The following is a 19,832-nucleotide window of genomic DNA, read 5'->3' as shown; positions in this document are numbered from 1 at the left end:
AAGTATGGTGAAATTAAGAATATTAAATTACTTTTTTCTGGCTGTCTTTTTTTTTTTTTTTTTTTTAACTCTTTCACTACTATAGGATTAGTAATGGATAGGCGTCTTATTTGGAGGCAAATATCCATGGCCCCTCTCCAGGCTATGAAAATCAGCCCGCAGCTGTCTGCGTAGCCTTTCTGGCTATAAAACATAGGGGGACCCCACGTCATTTTTTTATTTTGGGGTCCCCCTACTTTAATAGCCAGTAAAGGCTACACAGACAGCTGCGGGCTGATATTCATAGCCTGGGAAGAGGACATGGGTTTTACCCCCTTCCCAGGCTACAAATATTGGCCGTGGGCCTTACCCCTCTGGCACAGAAAATTGCGTGGGAGCCCACACCATTTTTTTCCTTTTTTTTTTTTTTTTTTTTTTTTTTTTATATTAAACATGTTCATTAATCAACATCGGCCTTGCTATTATATATCTATGGATAAATCTATATATCTATAGATGGATATCAATGGATATAGCCATAGATATATCTATAGATATATTTATAGACATATCTATCTATAGATACATAGATATATCTATCCATATATCTATCTGGCTACTTTTACACATCAGGTTTTTGCCGTCAGGCACAATCCGGCGAGTTTTGAAAAAAAAAAAAGGATCCGTTTTTTTTTTTTCTCAGAGTTGTATTGGCGCCGGATTGTGCCTGATGGCCACACGTTTCGTCCGTTTTTTGCCGGATCCGTCAAAAAAGCTGTTTCTGGCGGATGGAGAAAACCTACGGTGGATCGTTTTTTCTGTCCGGCAAAAAAACATATTAAACTGAGATGTGAAATGATGAATACGGCCTCTGAATCCGTTTTTTCTTGTATTTTTCTATTCAAATCATGCACATTTTCCGTTCTCTCTCTCTAAAAAAAAAACTGATCAGTTGCATCAGTTTTTCACTATTTGCAACGGATCCGTTTTTTCAAAAATTTGCCGGATCCTGCCTGACGGAAAAACTGATGTGTGAAAGTAGCCTAACTATCCATATATCTATCTACATCTATCCATAGATATATCTATCCATAGATACATAGGTCTGTCTATTCAAATATATATAGATCTATCTATATATCTATCTCATTCCTTCGATCGATAGATAGATAGATAGATAGATAGATAGATAGATAGATAGATATGAGATAGATAGAAGGAATGAGATAGATAGATATATCTATAGATATATCTGTGGATAGATGTAGATAGATATATGGATAGTTATATATAGATAGATATATCTATCCATATATCTATCTACATCTATCCATAGATATATCTATCTATAAATATATCTATTAATATATCTATCTCATTCCTTCTATCTATCTATCGATTAGATACAAGGAATGAGATAGATAGATGATAGATAGAATAGATAGAAGGAATGAGCTAGATATAGATGACAGATCTATAGATAGATCTGTACATCGATCAATAGATATTACCGTATATACTCGAGTATAAGCCGACCCGAGTATAAGCCGACCCCCCTAATTTTGCCACAAAAAACTGGGAAAACTTAATGACTCGAGTATAAGCCTAGGGTGGAAAATGCAGCAGCTACCGGTAAATTTCAAAAGTAAAAAGATACCAATAAAAGTAAAATTAATTGAGACATCAGTAGGGTAAGTGTTTTTGAATATCCATATTGAATCAGGAGCCCTATATAATGCTCCATAAAGTTTGATGGGCCCCATTAGATGCTCCATACTAAAGTATGCCCCATATAATGCTGCATAAAGGGTAATAAGGGCCTCATAAGATGCTCCATAGAGATATTTGCCCTATATAGTGCTGCACAAGTGTTATGGCCCCATAAGATGCTCCGTACAGTCACTTGCCCCATATAGTGCTGCACAAGTGTTATGCCCCCATACAGATGTTCCGCACAGCTACTTGCCCCTTATAGTGCTGCACAAGTGTTATGGCCCCATAAGATGCTCCGCACAGCCACTTGCCCCATATAGTGCTGCACAAGTGTTATGGCCCCATATAGATGCTCCGCACAGCCACTTGCCCCATATAATGCTGCACAAGTGTTATGGCCCCACACAGATGCTCCGCACAGTCACTTGCCCCTTATGATGCTGCACAAGTATGGCCCCATAAGATGCTCCGCACAGCCACTTGCCCCTTATAATGCTGCACAAGTATGGCCCCATAAGATGCTCTGCACAGCCACTTGCCCCTTATAATGCAGCACAAGTATGGCCCCATAAGATGCTCTGCACAGCCACTTGCCCCTTATAATGCTGCACAAGTATGGCCCCATAAGATGCTCCGCACAGCCACTTGCCCCTTATAATGCTGCACAAGTATTGCCCCATAAGATGCTCTGCACAGCCACTTGCCCCTTATAATGCTGCACAAGTGTTATGGCCCCATAAGATGCTCTGCACAGCCACTTGCCCCTTATAGTGCTGCACAAGTGTTATGGCCCCATAAGATGCTCTGCACAGCCACTTGCCCCTTATAGTGCTTCACAAGTGTTATGGCCCCATAAGATGCTCTGCACAGCCACTTGCCCCTTATAGTGCTGCACAAGTGTTATGGCCCCATAAGATGCTCTGCACAGCCACTTGCCCCTTATAATGCTGCACAAGTGTTATGGCCCCATAAGATGCTCTGCACAGCCACTTGCCCCTTATAGTGCTGCACAAGTGTTATGGCCCCATAAGATGCTCTGCACAGCCACTTGCCCCTTATAATGCTGCACAAGTGTTATGGCCCCATAAGATGCTCTGCACAGCCACTTGCCCCTTATAGTGCTGCACAAGTGTTATGGCCCCATAAGATGCTCTGCACAGCCACTTGCCCCTTATAGTGCTGCACAAGTGTTATGGCCCCATAAGATGCTCTGCACAGCCACTTGCCCCTTATAGTGCTGCACAAGTGTTATGGCCCCATAAGATGCTCTGCACAGCCACTTGCCCCATATGCTTTTGCTGCCATAAAAAAAAAAAATCACATACTCACCTCTCTTCGCTCAGGACCCCGGCACTTTTACCTGCTCCTCGTGTGGCTCCATCTTCGGCACTGACGTTCAGCAGAGGGCGCGCCCTCTCACCTGAGCGTCACTGCTGAAGACAGAGCGACACCCGTACCTAGGAGCAGGTGACTATCGCGCAGCGCAGCGCTCCCCCTCCCCGTATACTTACCTGCTCCCGGCGCGGTCCCTGCAGTCCCTGCTTCTTCCTCGGCGCTGCATCTTCTTCCTGTATTGAGCGGGCAGCGTTACCGCTCATATACAGTAATGAATATGCGGCTCCACCTTTATGGGAGGTGGAGCCGCATATTCATTTCTGTAATGAGTGGTACCATGTGACCGCTCAGTACAGGAAGAAGCTGCAGCGCCGGGGAAGAAGCAGGGACTGCAGGGACCGCGCCAGGAGCAGGTAAGTATAATTACACAGCCCCCGCTCCCCCTCCCATGCCGACCCCTGGGTATGACTCGAGTATAAGCCGAGAGGGGGACTTTCAGTCCAAAAAATGGGCTGAAAATCTCGACTTATACTCGAGTATATACGGGTATCTATCTGTTATCTATCTATCTAGCTCATTCCTTCTATTCATCTATCCTATCCTCTATCTATCTCATTCCTTCTATCTATCTATTCTATCTATCTCTCATTTCTTCTATCTATTATCTATCATCTATCTATCTCATTCCTTCTATCGATAGATAGATAGATGGAAGGAATGGGATAGATAGATAGATAGATAGATAACAGATCTATAGATAGTTCTATACATAAATCGATAGATATTATCTATCTATAGATCTCTCATTCCTTCTATCATAGATAGATAGATAGATAGATTATCTATCTATCTATAACTATCTATCTATCGATAGAAGGAATGAGATAGATAGATGATATAATAGATAGATATAAGGAATGAGAGATAGATAGAAGGAATGAGCTAGATAGATGCAGATCTATTGATAGATCTATACATAGATCGATAGATCTATAGAAAGATAGATAATATCTATCTGTCATCTATCTATCCCATTCCTTCTATCTATCTATATCGATAGAAGGAATGAGATGATAGATATAATAGATAGAAGGAATTAGATAGACAGATGATAGATAGAATAGATAGAAGGAATGAGCTACATGGATGACAGATCTATAGATACAAGATCTATACATAGATCGATAGATGTTATCTATCTATAGATCTGTCATCTATATGTCTATCTAGCTCATTCTATATCTATCTATCTATCTATCTATCTATCTATCTATCTATATCTATCTATATCTATCCATCTGGCTATCTATTTGTGTGTGTAATGGGGTGTGGGTTGGACAAATGTAAAAGAGAAGGCTGGACAAGAAATTACATCACAAATTATTTTTTTTTTGTTCAATACATCTTTATTTAGCTTTCAAAAATGTGCAAAAAACGCATCAAAAACGCACCTGCGTTTTCTGCCAAGTGATGCAGATTCAGTGCAGAAAAATCCGCAGGCAAATCTGCTACGTGTGCACATACCCTAAAGCTGTACGGCTACCTTTTAGGTGTTTGTGAGACTTGGTGACATTTAGAACTGTCACGCTATCATGAGTAGAAGTCTCATAGATGCTTTTGTACAACCCACTCTTGTGCACTACTAGAGTATATTTCTCTCCAAATGGTTTCTTTACTATGCGCAAATGTTTCTTTTTTTGCAGCCAGGTGTTATCATTTCCATTAAAAAAATGAAGTAATTTAAGGGAGAGATAAAACTGCTGCAAACCTGCAGAACTGTGCAGCCATTAACAACTATTGTGTGCAAGCGCGTGTCGTGTTGTTATGGCCATCCTTGTACATGTGATGTCCTCCCAATTGCCCCAATCAGAAAGTAAGGATTAGGCATTGGTGCGAGCAGTTTATGACCTTTTTATGTCCCCCCTTGCAGAACAACAACAGCCAGAAGTACCACGCTACCGATTTCGTAAAAGAGACAAAGTTATGTTTTATGGACGAAAGATCATGCGCAAGGTATGGGCTTTTATATTGGATTTTGGTATCTTTGTACAAATGAATGCCGTATATACTCTAGTATAAGCCGACCCGAGTAAAGGGCAACGCTGCTAGAGTGAATCCATTCTTCAGAAATAATGATGAGGAAAAGGCTTTTTATTCAGAATGCGTTTCAACACTGTACCGTCGTCTTTTTCTGGTGGAAAAAAACAAACAAATGTCTATAAAGTTTCCTAGGATGACAGGACATTAATTTTAATGATTTTATCATGGGTATATGGATTTATTCTATTATGGCTCACAAAACAGAGGATAGTGAGCGCCTCCGAATAAGATTTATTTCAAAGTATCTTGTCATATATCATTGCAGTTTGATCCTTTTAAAATCTGGGAGGTGTACTCATTTCTGTTCTGCAGTTCTTGGGTGTGATCTTCAGATGCCATTTATAGGCACTTTCCATATATTAACCCCTTTCTGACATCAGGCGTACATTTATGCCGATGTCGGGACTCCCTTTCTTTTGATGTGGGCTCCGGCGGTGAGCCCACATCTTTCCTGATACATGTCAGCAGTTTTGAACAGCTGACATGTCCCTGGAACAGCCGCGGGTGGAATTGCGATACACTCGGGGCTATTAACCCCTTAAATGCCACTGTCAATTGCTGACAGCGGCATTTATCATGGATTTCCGGCAATCGTGCCAGAAATCCACCCACCGGTGACCCCGTCACATGATCTGGAGACTTCTATGGTTGTCACAGCCGGCTTGCTATGAGCACCACGCGGTGGTCGGCGCTCATAGCAAGTGAACAATTCTACTACATACAGGTGATCTGATTGCCTGTATGTAGCAGAACCGATCGGGTTATGGCAGTTTGAAGCATGTCAAAAGTAAAAAAAAAAATATATATATATATATATATATATATATATATATATATATATATATATATATATATATATAATGTTCAAATCACCCCCCCTTTCGCCTCATTCAAAATAAAGCAATTAAAACAAATCAAACATACACATATCATATTTTGTGTCATCGCGTTCAGAATCGCCCGATCTATCAATAAAAAAAGGACTAACCTGATTGTTAAACTGTGTGGCGTGAAAAAAGTCAAAACGCCAGAATTACTTGTTTTTGGTCGCCGCAGTATTGCGTTAAAATGCAATAACAGGCGATCAAAAGATCGTATCTGCACCAAAATGGTATCAATAAAAACATCAGCTCGGCATTCAAAACCTAAGCCTTCACCCAACCCGAGAAAAAAAAAAATCGAGACACTACAGGTATCGGAAAATGGCGCTATTTTTCTTTTCACCAAAGTTTGGCATTTTTTTTCACCACTTGGATAGAAAATAACCTAGACATGTTTGGTGTCTATGAACTCGTAATCACCTGGAGAGTCATAGTGGCAGGTCAGTTTTAGCATTTAGTGAACCTAGTAAAAAAGCCAAACAAAAAAAGACAAAAAAGAAGTGTGGGATTGCACTTTTTTTGCAATTTCACCACACTTGAAATCTTTTTCCCATTTTCTAGTACAAGACATGGTAAAACCAATGGTGTCTGTCAAAAGTACAACTCGTCCCACAAAAAACAAGCTCTCACATGGCCATTTTGACCAAAAAATAAAAAAAGTTATGGCTCTGGGAAGAAGGGGAGCGACAAATGAAAAATCAAAAATACCTCTGGTCGTTAAGGGGTTAAAGATTCTTTATGCCATACAACATTATACTAATATACTTCAGTAAACTTTTCTAGTATTTCTTATATATGGAAGGTTCATTATAGGTTTTATGTTTCTTCAGTCCAGGTTGATATACTGCATGCTGCAAACTAGTAATGGCTGTTATTTCTGTGCAGGTCACTACTCTGCCAAACACCCTGGTGGGGGGCAGCACTGTCTCAAGACCACGAATGAGGAAAAGAGTGAGGGTCCTGACGCTGGCTAAAAGGTAAGGAGGTACAATGTCAAAGTGGGCCATGGAAACAAGTGTGGTATTAAAGAATTGTCTCCTAACATTTGTCCGCGTCCTATGGAAACAAATACAGTTGAGAGTAATGCTCGTCTGAACAGACGCCACATCAGGGGTCCGCGTATGCTGGTTTTCCATGTATTTTAGAAGTTCTCTTGTGCCGATCACTTCCACATTGTGAGGCGAGTAGCACCAATGCTTCATGTGTATAGGTATCTGCCAGGACCCATGCCCGCTCAGCAGATAGTGTGCACATGTCCTAATGAAGAAGACCAGGTGCACAATACCTTTTGTTGTCCAAGCAAGTATCTGTAGATATAATGATCTTGCTGCTGCTCATGTCCCAATGTGGAAGTGAGCATTCGGAAATCTTACTTATTGCTCAATGCGTCAGGAGTGATCATGGGAATTTTCTGAGTTTTCATCACATTTGAACTTGCTGGAAGGATACGAGTTATGAAGTCACACAGCATCCAAAAGTCCCAGGACTTGTGCCTCCCGCATACGACTGCAGCCATGACCGCATGTGGTAATACATCCCGTCGCATTTTGCTGCCATTGGCTACCAAATGCGGGTGTGCTATTGATCAGATTAAGTCGAAGCATCATGAAAAACCTCCAAAAAGAGGGGAATAATGAGCTGCTCGGATCAGTCCACAAATGTCAAGAATTTATCCAATGAAAGCATTGCAACCCTTTATTTTTGTTATAGAATACTTCGTTTTAAGAAGGAATATCCCACCTTACAGAAAAAGGAGCCTCCTCCTTCCCTATTGGAAGCCGATCTTACAGAGTTTGATGTTAAAAATTCTCACTTGCCATCAGAAGTCCTGTATATGCTGAAGAATGTGCGGTGAGTTCTGCGTGACCCCTCTTTACCTGTTGTGTGATCATCCTGTTGCCACATTTATTACGCCGCGGTCAATTGTTTCCTTCTCTTAACAAGATCATGATCTTCACATAATACTATTATAATTTTATTAGAAAGAGGCGACCTTGTTAATTATGGTAAATTACTGTATTTCAGTTATATCCATGTTCCCGGAGGCCAATAACTGATTGTTACTTAGAACATTTAACTTTTTAGTTACTTTATCATTTTTTTTTTCTGTAATTGATTCCAGAAGACTCATAAATTTCCTCATTTCTGCCACCATTGGGGAATTAAATGGATAACAAAGGCAAATTTCAGATGTTCTATGGCTGCAAGTCCTTGTCTGATCCTCTGAATTAACCTCACGTAGACCTCGCCCTGTGAGATATTATCCATAGAGCATTGTTTTGGTTGCTTTCAGTCATTTTAAATGCAGATATACTTTTTTACTAAAGGTTTGGCAATGACATATTACTTAGGCTCAGTCTGATTCTTTCATATGTCTTCAGGGCTGTGTACAAGTATAGGAGACTGCACAACTTGTTATATGGTGTTCATATGTGTGATTGCTACTTTTCTCCTTTTGGTGCAGGGTCCTGGGTCACTTTGAGAAACCTTTATTCCTTGAACTCTGTAAGCACATGGTCTTCGTACAGCTCCATGAGGGGGAATACATTTTCCGCCCAGGACAGTTGGATAACAGTATTTACGTGGTCCAGGATGGGATGCTGGAAGTTTGCATTCAGGAAAGCGTGAGTACGGTTACTTTTTTGTGTTCGGTATTAATTTGGCTTACACTTTTTTTTTTTTTTTTTTTATAAACTCCTTATTGACTGAGGCAATTTTTACAGTTCTGACTAGTGTCACTTTTTATGTGGTTATAACTCTGGAACGCTTCAACGGATCCCACTAATTCTGAGTTTTTTTGTGAAATACTTCAAGATAGTGGTAAAAAAAATTCGGTATGACTTGCGTTTATGAAAAAAACTGAAATTTGGCAAAAATGTTGCAATTTTCAAACTTAATTTGTGTGCCCTTAAATCAGAGTAATTTCACGCAAAATAGTTAATAAATAACATTTCCCACATGTCTACTTTACATCAGCGTGATTTGGGAAACGTGATTTCTTTTTTGTTAGGACGTGATGAGGGTTAAAAGTTGACCAGCAATTTCTCATTTTTCCAACAAAATTTACAAAACCTTTTTTTTTTTTTTTTTTTTTAGCTGCCACATGACATTTGAAGTGACTTGAAGGGTCTATATGACAAAAAGTACACAAAAGTGACTCTACTATAATAACTGCACCCCTGAAGGTGTGCAAAACCTCTTTCAAGAAGTTCATTTACCCTTCAGGTGCTTCACGAGAACTGAAGCAATGTGGAAGGAAAAAATGAACGTTTTATAACTTTTTTCACAAAAAGTTTACTTTAGTCCCAAACTTTTTTATTTTCACAAGGGTGACAAGAGAAAAAAAATGGACAACAAAATTTGTTGTGCAATTTTTCCTGAGTGCGCCGATACCCCACATGTGGGGAAAGCCACTGTTTTGGCGCACGACAGAGCTTGGAATGAGCGACATTTGACTTTTTGAGTCAGAATCGAGAGCGGACGCCATGTCACGTTTGGAGAGCCTCTGATGTACCGGAACTGTGGAAACCCCCCACAAGTGACCCTATTTTGGAAACCACATTCCTCAAGGATTTTATTCAGGGGGTATAGTGAGCACCTTGAATCCACAGGTACAACACAGAATTTGATAACATTAGGTTGTCATATTGAATATGTTGTCATTAGTGATGAGCGCAAGTGCTCGCTACTCCAGTTTGCATCGGGTATGTACCAAATATTGTTAGTTCTCTAGTGACATGTTCAAATCCGTGCCCCGCATGTTTTGCGGGCGTTAGACACCCCAAAAAAACATGTGGGGATCCGCAATACTCCGCGCTTACCCGAACACCTGATTCAATCTCGAGTAGTGAGCACTTGCGCTCAACACTAGCCATCATTGAAGCTGGCAGTATCACTGTATAGCAGCAGTTTACAGAGTTAAGGTTTTGTACCATGTTGAGGCGTTACCTGTATTCAGAAAATAGGGGATAACTTCCTGATATCTGGGGGTCCATTCTTTGCTTATGGAACAGTCCAATAGACTCAGAAAGCACCCGAGCGATCAGTAAGTTGTGCATAGAATAGGAGACACTTTGTGGAAATACTCCTTTAATGTCTTGTCAGTGGTGGTAAAACACTTCTAACCATCACGTGTATTGGGCTCACCTTTGCTCCATTCGTTTTCTTTGGGTCTTCCAAAGATTGCCGATTACAGCAGGATTGAGAGTAGTGGGGGTCTCAAGTTTTCCGTTATCTTATACATGGGGAATAACAACTCAACTTGATGCCAACCCTATAATTGAAAAGGTTATAAGATCCTCGGTTAGATAATCCATTTGGACGTAGGCATTTATTGGATCGTGTTGCATATAATGATCTGCTCAGGATTTCTTTGACCGTCTTCTTTCCTGATTTGACAACGACATCCACCTTCCGTCCACTGACTGACATTAAACACTACTATAACAAGGGCAGACATATTGCCTGGATCAGTAATTCCATCTCCTTTCAGGAAAGATATATATCTTGGTACCGTGTTAATCAGTGGATAGAAAAATATTTAGAATTGAGAGTCCTCAGTGGTTGATATTGAGAGTCCTCAGTGGTTGATACCTTTTAATGGCTAACTGAAAAGATGGTAACAAATTGCAAGCTTTCAAGACTACTCCGGTCCCTTCATCAGGCATAGGCTAATAGAAATTCTGAAGAATCACATATTTATGCACAACACAGCACAGAAAAATGCCATAGATCTATATTATCCCAAGTCCCTAATGTATCCATTATATCCCAAAAGTGATTCCTATACTGGGGCATTCGTCTAAGAGGAAGCAAAAGAAATAAACTAATTGTGTACAGAGCCATGTCCTGTTAGTGTAAATATTTAGTGTTAATTACAATTTTTATTTTCAGGATGGTAATGAGATGGTGGTGAAAGAAGTCTTGGCTGGGGACAGTGTGCACAGTCTGCTCAGTATCCTGGATGTCATTACCGTGAGTTCAGCTCTTCCTGTCCTTTAATCTGATATCGATTTGGTGCTTAATGAACCATAAACCTCATGTGATATTGTGACTTTTCTCTGCCATATTGTCTAGATATAGAACTCTCCTCCATTGGGAAATTCTTTAAAATTCCACAGTATCTGTTTCTTAAGCCAACAACCATCTATCCTGGATTCCCCCATAAATTTTGGCCGAGCATGCATGTTTATTCCTATTGTAAAGGGGCATAAAACTAAGGGACTATTTGGTGTCCAAAAGGGCAATTTGTAAATTGCTCTAAAAACTAGGCACAACTCTACAAACAGCATGGCGGCAATGTGATCACCTCCCAGCGGGAATGGGCTGCTGCCCTGTGGCTGGGTTCCTCTGAAGTGCAGACAAAGTATCATCAAATGAATGACTAGAGGGTCTACAGGAAACAGACTGGTTCGGCTTTGAGCTGTGCATCCTTAGCCACTCATTTCAAAGATTTGACCCATTCAGGGGAATGGGAATCGGAGGGGTCCTGGGCAGGCGGGATGTCCAGGCAATACGCATGGCAGATGGTTGTCACAGAGGAGCAGACAAAGTAACCAGTATGGCAGGGGTCTTCTGAAGGAAAGTACAAATGAGTTTAGTAAAGATTACATTAGGCCTTGAAGGGCACCTGTTTGTACCAGCATAGGTGCAGGAGCCATTAACCTGCAGTCTGCATCTCTCAAATGGTGCTGTTGGCCAAGCAGCTGTATCTTCTCTTTGGACGCTGCTTGCAACTTGTGAGGAAGAAAAGGGTCCGGCCTGGAGAAGACACCCATAAAAGGTGCCTGCAGGGATGTAGACTCTGCCTTGGGCCCCCCAGAAAGGATAAAACCAGGAAAATAAACCCCTCTAAAGAAAGTAAGCCCAGTGAGCCTGGCAGTGGGGTGGGGGCAGGCACCCGAAGAAAGTTGCTAGTAAATCAGACACCCCTATTAGTGAGTCTTTCCAGCTGCAAGGTATCCCCTGTGCAGTAGTCAGCAGTGGCCCGAAAAAACACCCGTCAGCTCATAAGGTAAGGGGAAGCGCCAGGGGGACACATGGGGTTATCAAAGACTCATGTGAAATGATGCAAAAAGTCATCAGAAAGATGGAAAATGGTCTCAGAGAGGTGACTAGAAAGTGGACAAAAAGCATCCAAAGGGACTACTAACACAAGATAGATGGCCCAGGGGGAATGGAGACCCTAACCCTAAGGTATAGCCCTAACTGCATTTCGTGGGAGTTTGGATAAGGAGTTGATTACACCATGGGGATTATACTCTCTCATATTGTGAATTATTGTGCTTGGTGTGTCCTACCTGGCATGGTGCACTAGTGTGGAGGACATATGTGCCACCTGGGAAAATAAAATAAAGGCAGTGAGAAGACCTGAAGATGGTGGTGTCTGCTTCCCACGGACACTAGGCTAACCCTGAGCTGCCTGGTGTCTGAGGAGAGGGTGTAGTCCACCAGGTAGCCACACTTTTTCCACCTAGTGTGGAGCTTCCTAGCAGCAGGGCCTATACCATGTCTTGTGTTCCCCAAAGATATTAACGAGACAGAGAAAATATTGCATCTACATGCAAACACACACCACAACTAATATTGCTCGCTTCTCTCTTCTGCGTTTAGTAGCAATTGCATTGTAAACTAGTATGAGTGATCGTCTGTCACACCGCAAGTCGCTGCGCCTCGCCACGGATCCTGAAATGTATTTAGGCTCTGCATGATCTTTCATTATTCTTCCCCTTGAGATATTTGTCAGCTATGTTTTTCTTCCAGATATAATAAATTAAATTGAGGCGGCAGAGCTGGATGATTACTATTCCTCACTGTGTTACATAAGCACAGTCCACGGAGACTGAAGCCTTCCACTTATGAGGCGCCTGCTAAATTTTCCGTTTATATTGCCCTGAGAAAAAAAGATTTTTTTCTCAATTTTCAAGAACCCTGCCTTGTCCTATAGATCTGTATTGCGTGTGGATGGGGAGGGTGTTGCTATTTGATCTTCGTTTTGCCCTTCATTTGATAACTAGTGGGTAACTGGTTTGCAATAACTATATTATACATGTTTGTGAAATCCCCTGTTAACATTATTATTTTTTTTTATGTCTACAGACCTCTGTTTAGATGGGGTAAAGTTATAATTTATAGCTGCACTTATATAATCACCATAATGGATGGTAAAGTTGCTGATACTCTTGCACTAGCTGTCAGCCCAACGCTGTTTTGATTGAGAGATTTTCTTTTTGACTTCCTGAATGCTCAGCTTGTCCCAACAACTCTCTCCCCCGACCACCTATACTCAAGCACGCTTGGTCCGGCTGAGTGTGTACGTGTTTTCGTTGGTGTGAGAGGAGTAAGCTACTGCCACACTTCTCTAGCGGCAGCTTATTTCCCCTGAGAACAAAAGGATCACATTGAAATTCAGTATGCATAAGATCACCAAAATTGACCATTGTGGGCTACTAATCTAGGTATCTACCCAAAGAATATTTACCCGACCAATTCAACAATATGGAAGACCACAATAACTTGTATATATTCTCATTACCTAAGCTTAAGAATATTGCAAAAAAATGTTTTCTTTCACCCCAGGGACATCCAGCTCCTTACAAGACTGTATCTGCCAGAGCTGCCAATGCATCCACCATCCTGCGTCTTCCTGCAAATGCTTTTCAAGACGTGTTTGCCAAGTACCCAGAGACTCTGGTCCGAGTTGTGCAGGTACCTAGACTCCACTCCTTTATATAATAGTTAAGACTTTCATATGTATTGATACAGGACAGCATGTGCTCATTATAAAACTGCTAAGGGGTGTATCAAAAAATCATGGTGCCCCAGTTGGTTTAGCTTTCCCCCACCGAGATTTACAGAAATGACATATGACTACGTATGCTAGTGATTTCTCCTGTGATCTCTTCTCTATGACCAATCTCATTTCTGGCTACTTTTTCCTCTTCTTTGCACTTTTTCTTTTCATTTTTTTATATCCCTCACCGCTGATATGTCTCCAGATTTGGAGTTGGGTAGTAGTTACTGCAATCTCAGACCTTCTGGTTATTACACTTGGGAACGATCCCTGTCCTACCGGGAGCTTTTGGACATGATACAGATTTCTGAATGAAATGTTGGAAAGTGATTTAACGCTTGGAATATGCTTCAGTCTCCTAAAACAGTGGGTAATAATTAACTTTAACCCATTTGTTTCCTCATCCACAGATCATCATGGTCCGGCTGCAAAGAGTGACCTTTTTGGCTCTTCATAATTACCTTGGATTGACGACAGAGCTGTTCAACTCAGTGAGTAGGCGTTTTGAGGGGCCAGGACAGTGGTGACCTTGGCTCTGCCAGGTCTTGTTCAGTGATGGCACAGGAGTGAAGTGGGACTTGCAAAAGTCACTGCATGATAAAAGGGCACATGTGAATGAGGTCTCGGTGATTCTGTGCTTTAAATCTTCTATTTTTGTCCCGGATTGATCCCGACTGTTGTCTGATGTATGATTTATCTCTCTTCTTTCACATCATCATAGTAAATGGAGCAAACCTAGTCAAGTCATCTCTCATCTCTGTCTCACTTTTCTGCAAAGCTGTCCCACGCCGCCTCTAAAAAATTAACAAGCAGCCAATTAGAGCTCCACAAATAGAGATTGTGTCTGGCCAAACATATGTTCTCGCTTCCACCAAATCTCCATCCTGCCTTTCCAGTTCCCTCCAACAATGGGATTGGAGCTAATGAGCAAGTTCTGATGATCAATTGCAATTCCGTTTTCTGCCTCATAATAAGCTTTTAAATAACTTTGCTCTTTTTTTGTTATTTTTGTACTTTTTTTTTTCTTATTTGCCTGACATTTCTGTGCTGTAGATTTGTCATGTGCATTTTGCAGCCTGCAATTCTTCCTTTAGGGCAGTGACTGGTCTTAATTGAATCTAATTGGGGACAACGTTTTTGGCAGAAGTTTATTTGCTCTTCAAAAAGAAAGAGATCGGGTATGAAAATGTAAATTGCTTGCTCCTTCTGTTGAGGGTGCCCTCTGTGAAGGGAAAGTCTGGAGGTCTCACACATTAGTTGGCTGGCCGATGCAGAGGATTGCTGAACTGCAGGCAGAGGGTTCACGGTAATCAGAGCTACAGATCTTTGTGGTCCATATAACTCGTCAATTGCATATATTTGGTTATTGATGCTGTGATAGAAACCCTTCACAATCCTATTAACTTGTATTCTGTGATCTGCAGGAGAGCCAGGCAATTCCTTTACTGTCAGTAGCCAGTCTGACCTCAGGCACTGGGAGCAATAAGGGCACCAGGCGACCCGTGTCCAGTATGTCTGTTGAGGAGGACAGTACAGACCAAATGGAGAAGTCTGCGGAGTTTCAGCCAGATCAGGACCCAGGAATGCTAGGTGAGGGCATGTGTCTGTACTGATGTGACCGAAAAATAGCTGCCATTATTACTTTTATATGATCTCAGAGTTGTCCCTTTTTAAACATCTATTTCTTTTTAATTGTGCACTGTTGTAAATTAGCAAACTGTGATGAAGTCCCTTTTTTCTCAGGCCCAACCGTGCCTCTCCGCTGCTGTTCTGCTCTCTTTGACTTGATTGCAACGGCGATGTCACATTTGCAATGCACGTAACTGCTGCAGGCAATCACTGAACACAAAGATTGGCTGCAGCAGTGATGTTATCTGTAGATGTACTGTCACTGCTGCAACCAATCAACAAACACTGTAGCAGGGACTGAAAAGCAGCGTTGGACCCAGTGAGGGTGAGTAACACATACACACACCTATAGACCAAAAATAAAGTTTAAAAGGGATAAACCCTTTAAGCTGCATGTAAATAATTGCAGGTTTCCTATACGAAGCAGACTATATGTTGCAAGCGTTTTCAGTGCTGCATTTCTCCACACTGGGAAGAATCCATCAACGTAAAGGGTCACTGCAAATCTGAAAATGATGGGACATGCACAGCAATGTGAAATGTTATATGATTCCATTTACATTCGACAGTCATGTTGACAAGAACAGGGTCCCAGCCTCTCGGGGTCAGTAGACCATCTTTCGTGAGACTTGTATATCATCGTGTAAAGATCCCAAAAATGAATGGGTGATACGAAAAAAGGATCTTTATGCCAAAACTACAAGTATGCATTCTCTATTCCACCTTACTGGAGTTTAGAAAATGAATGTTGTATGTGGATTCCCAGGGTTTATTAGTTTTCCAACTTTAGCTATTGGGTCCAATGTGTTATGATTTCAGCCTGTAGTAACATCATACGGCCACAAAGTGGCACTACCTGACTTAGTAACATAGTAACATAGTTAGTAAGGCCGAAAAAAGACATTTGTCCATCCAGTTCAGCCTATATTCCATCATAATAAATCCCCAGATCTACGTCCTTCTACAGAACCTAATAATTGTATGATACAATATTGTTCTGCTCCAGGAAGACATCCAGGCCTCTCTTGAACCCCTCGACTGAGTTCGCCATCACCACCTCCTCAGGCAAGCAATTCCAGATTCTCACTGCCCTAACAGTAAAGAATCCTCTTCTATGTTGGTGGAAAAACCTTCTCACCTCCAGACACAAAGAATGCCCCCTTGTGCCCGTCACCTTCCTTGGTATAAACCGATCCTCAGCGAGATATTTGTATTGACTTTACTTGTATTGTATGAGCTGGGAGGAGGAGAATAAAGATTCATAATAGTGTACGTCAACTTGGTCAATACTCCATTTGGTGCAACCTACTTCAGACCTTAATCTTGGAAAATGTAATTGTGTGCCGCCAAGAGAGAATATTTTTTTTTTAAATGTTTATATTGTTTGTAATCATTATTGTCAGGTGTAATGTCGCAGCATTTCATATATCTGGAGTTTGCCTCCTGAGCAACACTCTTCCATCAATTTTTGCAGCTCATTAAATTGTAGCAGTGTGACGTGAGGTGTTGTGAAAGTGCGACACGAGGAGATATTATTAGAAGCAGAATGGGCATGTGTAACGCTGCATTATCCAGTGTGATCGCAGAGCGTGCGGGAGGTTTACAGACGGGCGTGACGTATGAGAATCGGTGTATGCGCTGCTGTTTCACCTTCTGTAGGTTATTGGGGAATGTAGCACCAATGGCCTCTTCTATATCACCGTGATAGTCCGTCGTGTGTTACAACTAAGAGAGTTGGAAAAGTCAAAAACTGCAAAAATATACTAATAATGTAAGAAAACAAGTAAGGACCCTTTTAAAGGGGTTGTTCTTTTTTTTATTTGTGTGTTGGGGGAATTAGGGTCATGCCTCATATGCACGAGAGGGTACGACGTGGATCAGACCACACTGTTCTCTCAGTCTCTAGGTGCGGTGAGTGGATGGGCAATTACGCACTGTTGCCTGAAGTCACAAGAAGTATCTGAAAGAAAAAGAGAAATCCTTAATAAAAAAGCACAAGATGGTAGAGAGAGACTGATCTGAGCGCAGACTGGTGTCGTCATCCTTAGGGCACTAAAGGTACCGTCACACTAAACGACGCTGCAGCGATACCGACAACGATCCAGATCGCTGCAGCGTCGCTGTTTGGTCGCTGGAGAGCTGTCACACAGACCGCTCTCCAGCGACCAACGATGCCGGTAACCAGGGTAAACATCGGGTTACTAAGCGCAGGGCCGCGCTTAGTAACCCGATGTTTACCCTGGTTACCATCTTTAAAGTAAAAAAACAAACAGTACATACTTACCTACCGCTGTCTGTCCTCGGCGCTCTACTTCTCTGCTCTGGCTGTGAGCACAGCGGCCGGAAAGCAGAGCGGTGACGTCACCGCTCTGCTTTCCGGCTGCCTGGCGCTCACAGCCAGACCAGAGAAGCAGAGCGCCGAGGACAGACAGCGGTAGGGTAAGTATGTAGTGTTTGTTTTTTTACTTTAACAATGGTAACCAGGGTAAACATCGGGTTACTAAGCGCGGCCCTGCGCTTAGTAACCCGATGTTTACCCTGGTTACCAGCGAAGACATCGCTGAATCGGTGTCACACACACCGATTCAGCGATGTCAGCGGGAGAGCCAGCGACGAAATAAAGTTCTGGCCTTTCTTCCCCGACCAGCGACATCACAGCAGGGGCCTGATCGCTGCTGTGTGTCACACTGGACGATATCGCTAGCCAGGACGCTGCAACGTCACGGATCGCTAGCGATATCGTCTAGTGTGACGGTACCTTAAGCCTAAATTGATTAGCTTGGTTCCAGTCGATGGGTGTAGCCTGCTTTTCTGCCCAGTGGCAGTATTATACACCTATGGTTTCCTGTGTCCCCCAATGAAGCAATAGAGAAATCATTTTTGCAGTTCTATTTTCTCCAAAATGTTGCACTGTTTGCCTTCTGCGCAAGCTCTTTGTTTCCTGGCACATTCAACTTTAATGTGGTCTGCGTCCATGAATCAGCTGGAAAAAGCTCAGAAAAAGACACATAAAAGAGATGCAAACTCATTATCAGGACAAGCTCACTGACAGATTCTTAGTCAGCTCATTCTGCAGCCAGCAATAGATGCAACACAGAAGGCAAAGAATGCAAAATTGTTAGGCTCTTCATGTATAATAATCTCTGGAGGCAGAGTTATCTCCAGGCAGTGTCCTCCCTGGAACCTGGAAGAGGTCGTTTATGTGAAGTGATAATTTATCCACAACAAGGCATCTGATATGGAGCACACGGGGAGGACTTTTTTCAGCAATCTAACCTGTATGCCCGTAGTAATATGTTAGATAGGTTAAATGTGGTGACAGATTCCCTTTAATGAAACCTAATTGCAAAAATGATTTTTGGCTCTAATTACATGTATTTTTGAAGTATTTACCAGTAAGTATAATTGCTGCCCTTCATATTCTAGTGATCCAGTCTCCTCACGTTTGTTGTATTGCTTATTCCAATATTTTATCTTTTTTTTTTCATTTCAGACCCAAGTAAATTTGCAGCATCTGATGCTTCAAGCACTGGTCATCGCAGAAGTCGCTCTTCTTCCAGCCTCGCTGAAATCCCAGGTAGTAAAAAGGCAGATTATTAGCGTCATTGTTTGCTGTAGGATCAATTACTTGGCTTGATTATTATTATTTTTTTATTCTGTTAATTTGTCAATAACTCAGGGGCAAAACCTTATTTACCTACATTCAGCTTTCTCTTAACTGAGATTTGCGCCTCTTAGTTTGCTGCTTTTTTACTCTTTTTATTTTTTTTTATTTTTAGGAATTGGTAGTGGCCCTATTGATCAGACCCAAATGCGGTCGCATGTTAAAGGGTTTATCTGGTTTATCTCCTTGCGGGATACAGAAACCATGGGATAGTCTGCTGCCTAGGAAACTTAAGGTACCGTCACACTAGACGATATCGCTAGCGATCCGTGACGTTGCAGCGTCCTGGCTAGCGATATCGTCCAGTGTGACAGGCAGCATATAGATGTAGGGTTCCGAGAGATCCGATAGTGTGCGTACTGGGATATGTGGATGAAATTAGAGTGGATAACACCTGGAAGATAGCAATTGCTAGGCTATTATATATGGCTCGGAAAGTGATAGCACGGAAATGGATTAAGGAGGAACCGCCTGCGAGGGGAGAATTCCTTCAATATGTAAAACACGGTCTCAAGTTGGAAAAGGGGGTTTACAAGAGACGCGGGAAAACAGAAACGTTTGATAAAATGTGGTCTCCGTGGCTTGAGCTGGGATGAGTAGGTAAAGGGAATGGGAGGCTAAGGGCCTTTGAATGGTGGAAACTGCTAGACGAGTAGGCGGTCATAAGTGAGTTAAGTGGTTTAAAGGGTCATTAATATCTTGATATAGAAGTTCCAATGGAGATGAGCTGTCCTTTGGG

General features: G+C 41.9%; 1 protein-coding gene across 8 annotated transcripts in view; it reads left to right on the top strand.

Moving 5' to 3' along the window:
• PNPLA7 (patatin like phospholipase domain containing 7) overlaps window positions 1-19,832 on the top strand; it is a 268,219-nt gene that overhangs the window by 113,054 nt on the left and 135,333 nt on the right. For all 8 annotated transcript variants that reach the window (XM_069747682.1, XM_069747683.1, XM_069747688.1 and 5 more), the window contains 9 exons: window positions 4,958-5,040; window positions 6,894-6,985; window positions 7,719-7,859; window positions 8,473-8,632; window positions 10,902-10,982; window positions 13,587-13,715; window positions 14,211-14,291; window positions 15,225-15,390; window positions 18,923-19,006. In XM_069747682.1, coding sequence (XP_069603783.1) covers window positions 4,958-5,040; window positions 6,894-6,985; window positions 7,719-7,859; window positions 8,473-8,632; window positions 10,902-10,982; window positions 13,587-13,715; window positions 14,211-14,291; window positions 15,225-15,390; window positions 18,923-19,006 — 1,017 coding nt within the window. The remainder of the gene's footprint in view (window positions 1-4,957; window positions 5,041-6,893; window positions 6,986-7,718; window positions 7,860-8,472; window positions 8,633-10,901; window positions 10,983-13,586; window positions 13,716-14,210; window positions 14,292-15,224; window positions 15,391-18,922; window positions 19,007-19,832) is intronic.

This window comes from Ranitomeya imitator, chromosome 2, assembly GCF_032444005.1.
Source record: "Ranitomeya imitator isolate aRanImi1 chromosome 2, aRanImi1.pri, whole genome shotgun sequence".
In the NCBI taxonomy this organism is placed as follows: domain Eukaryota; kingdom Metazoa; phylum Chordata; class Amphibia; order Anura; family Dendrobatidae; genus Ranitomeya; species Ranitomeya imitator.
This window is presented reverse-complemented; position numbering and strand designations above follow the sequence as displayed.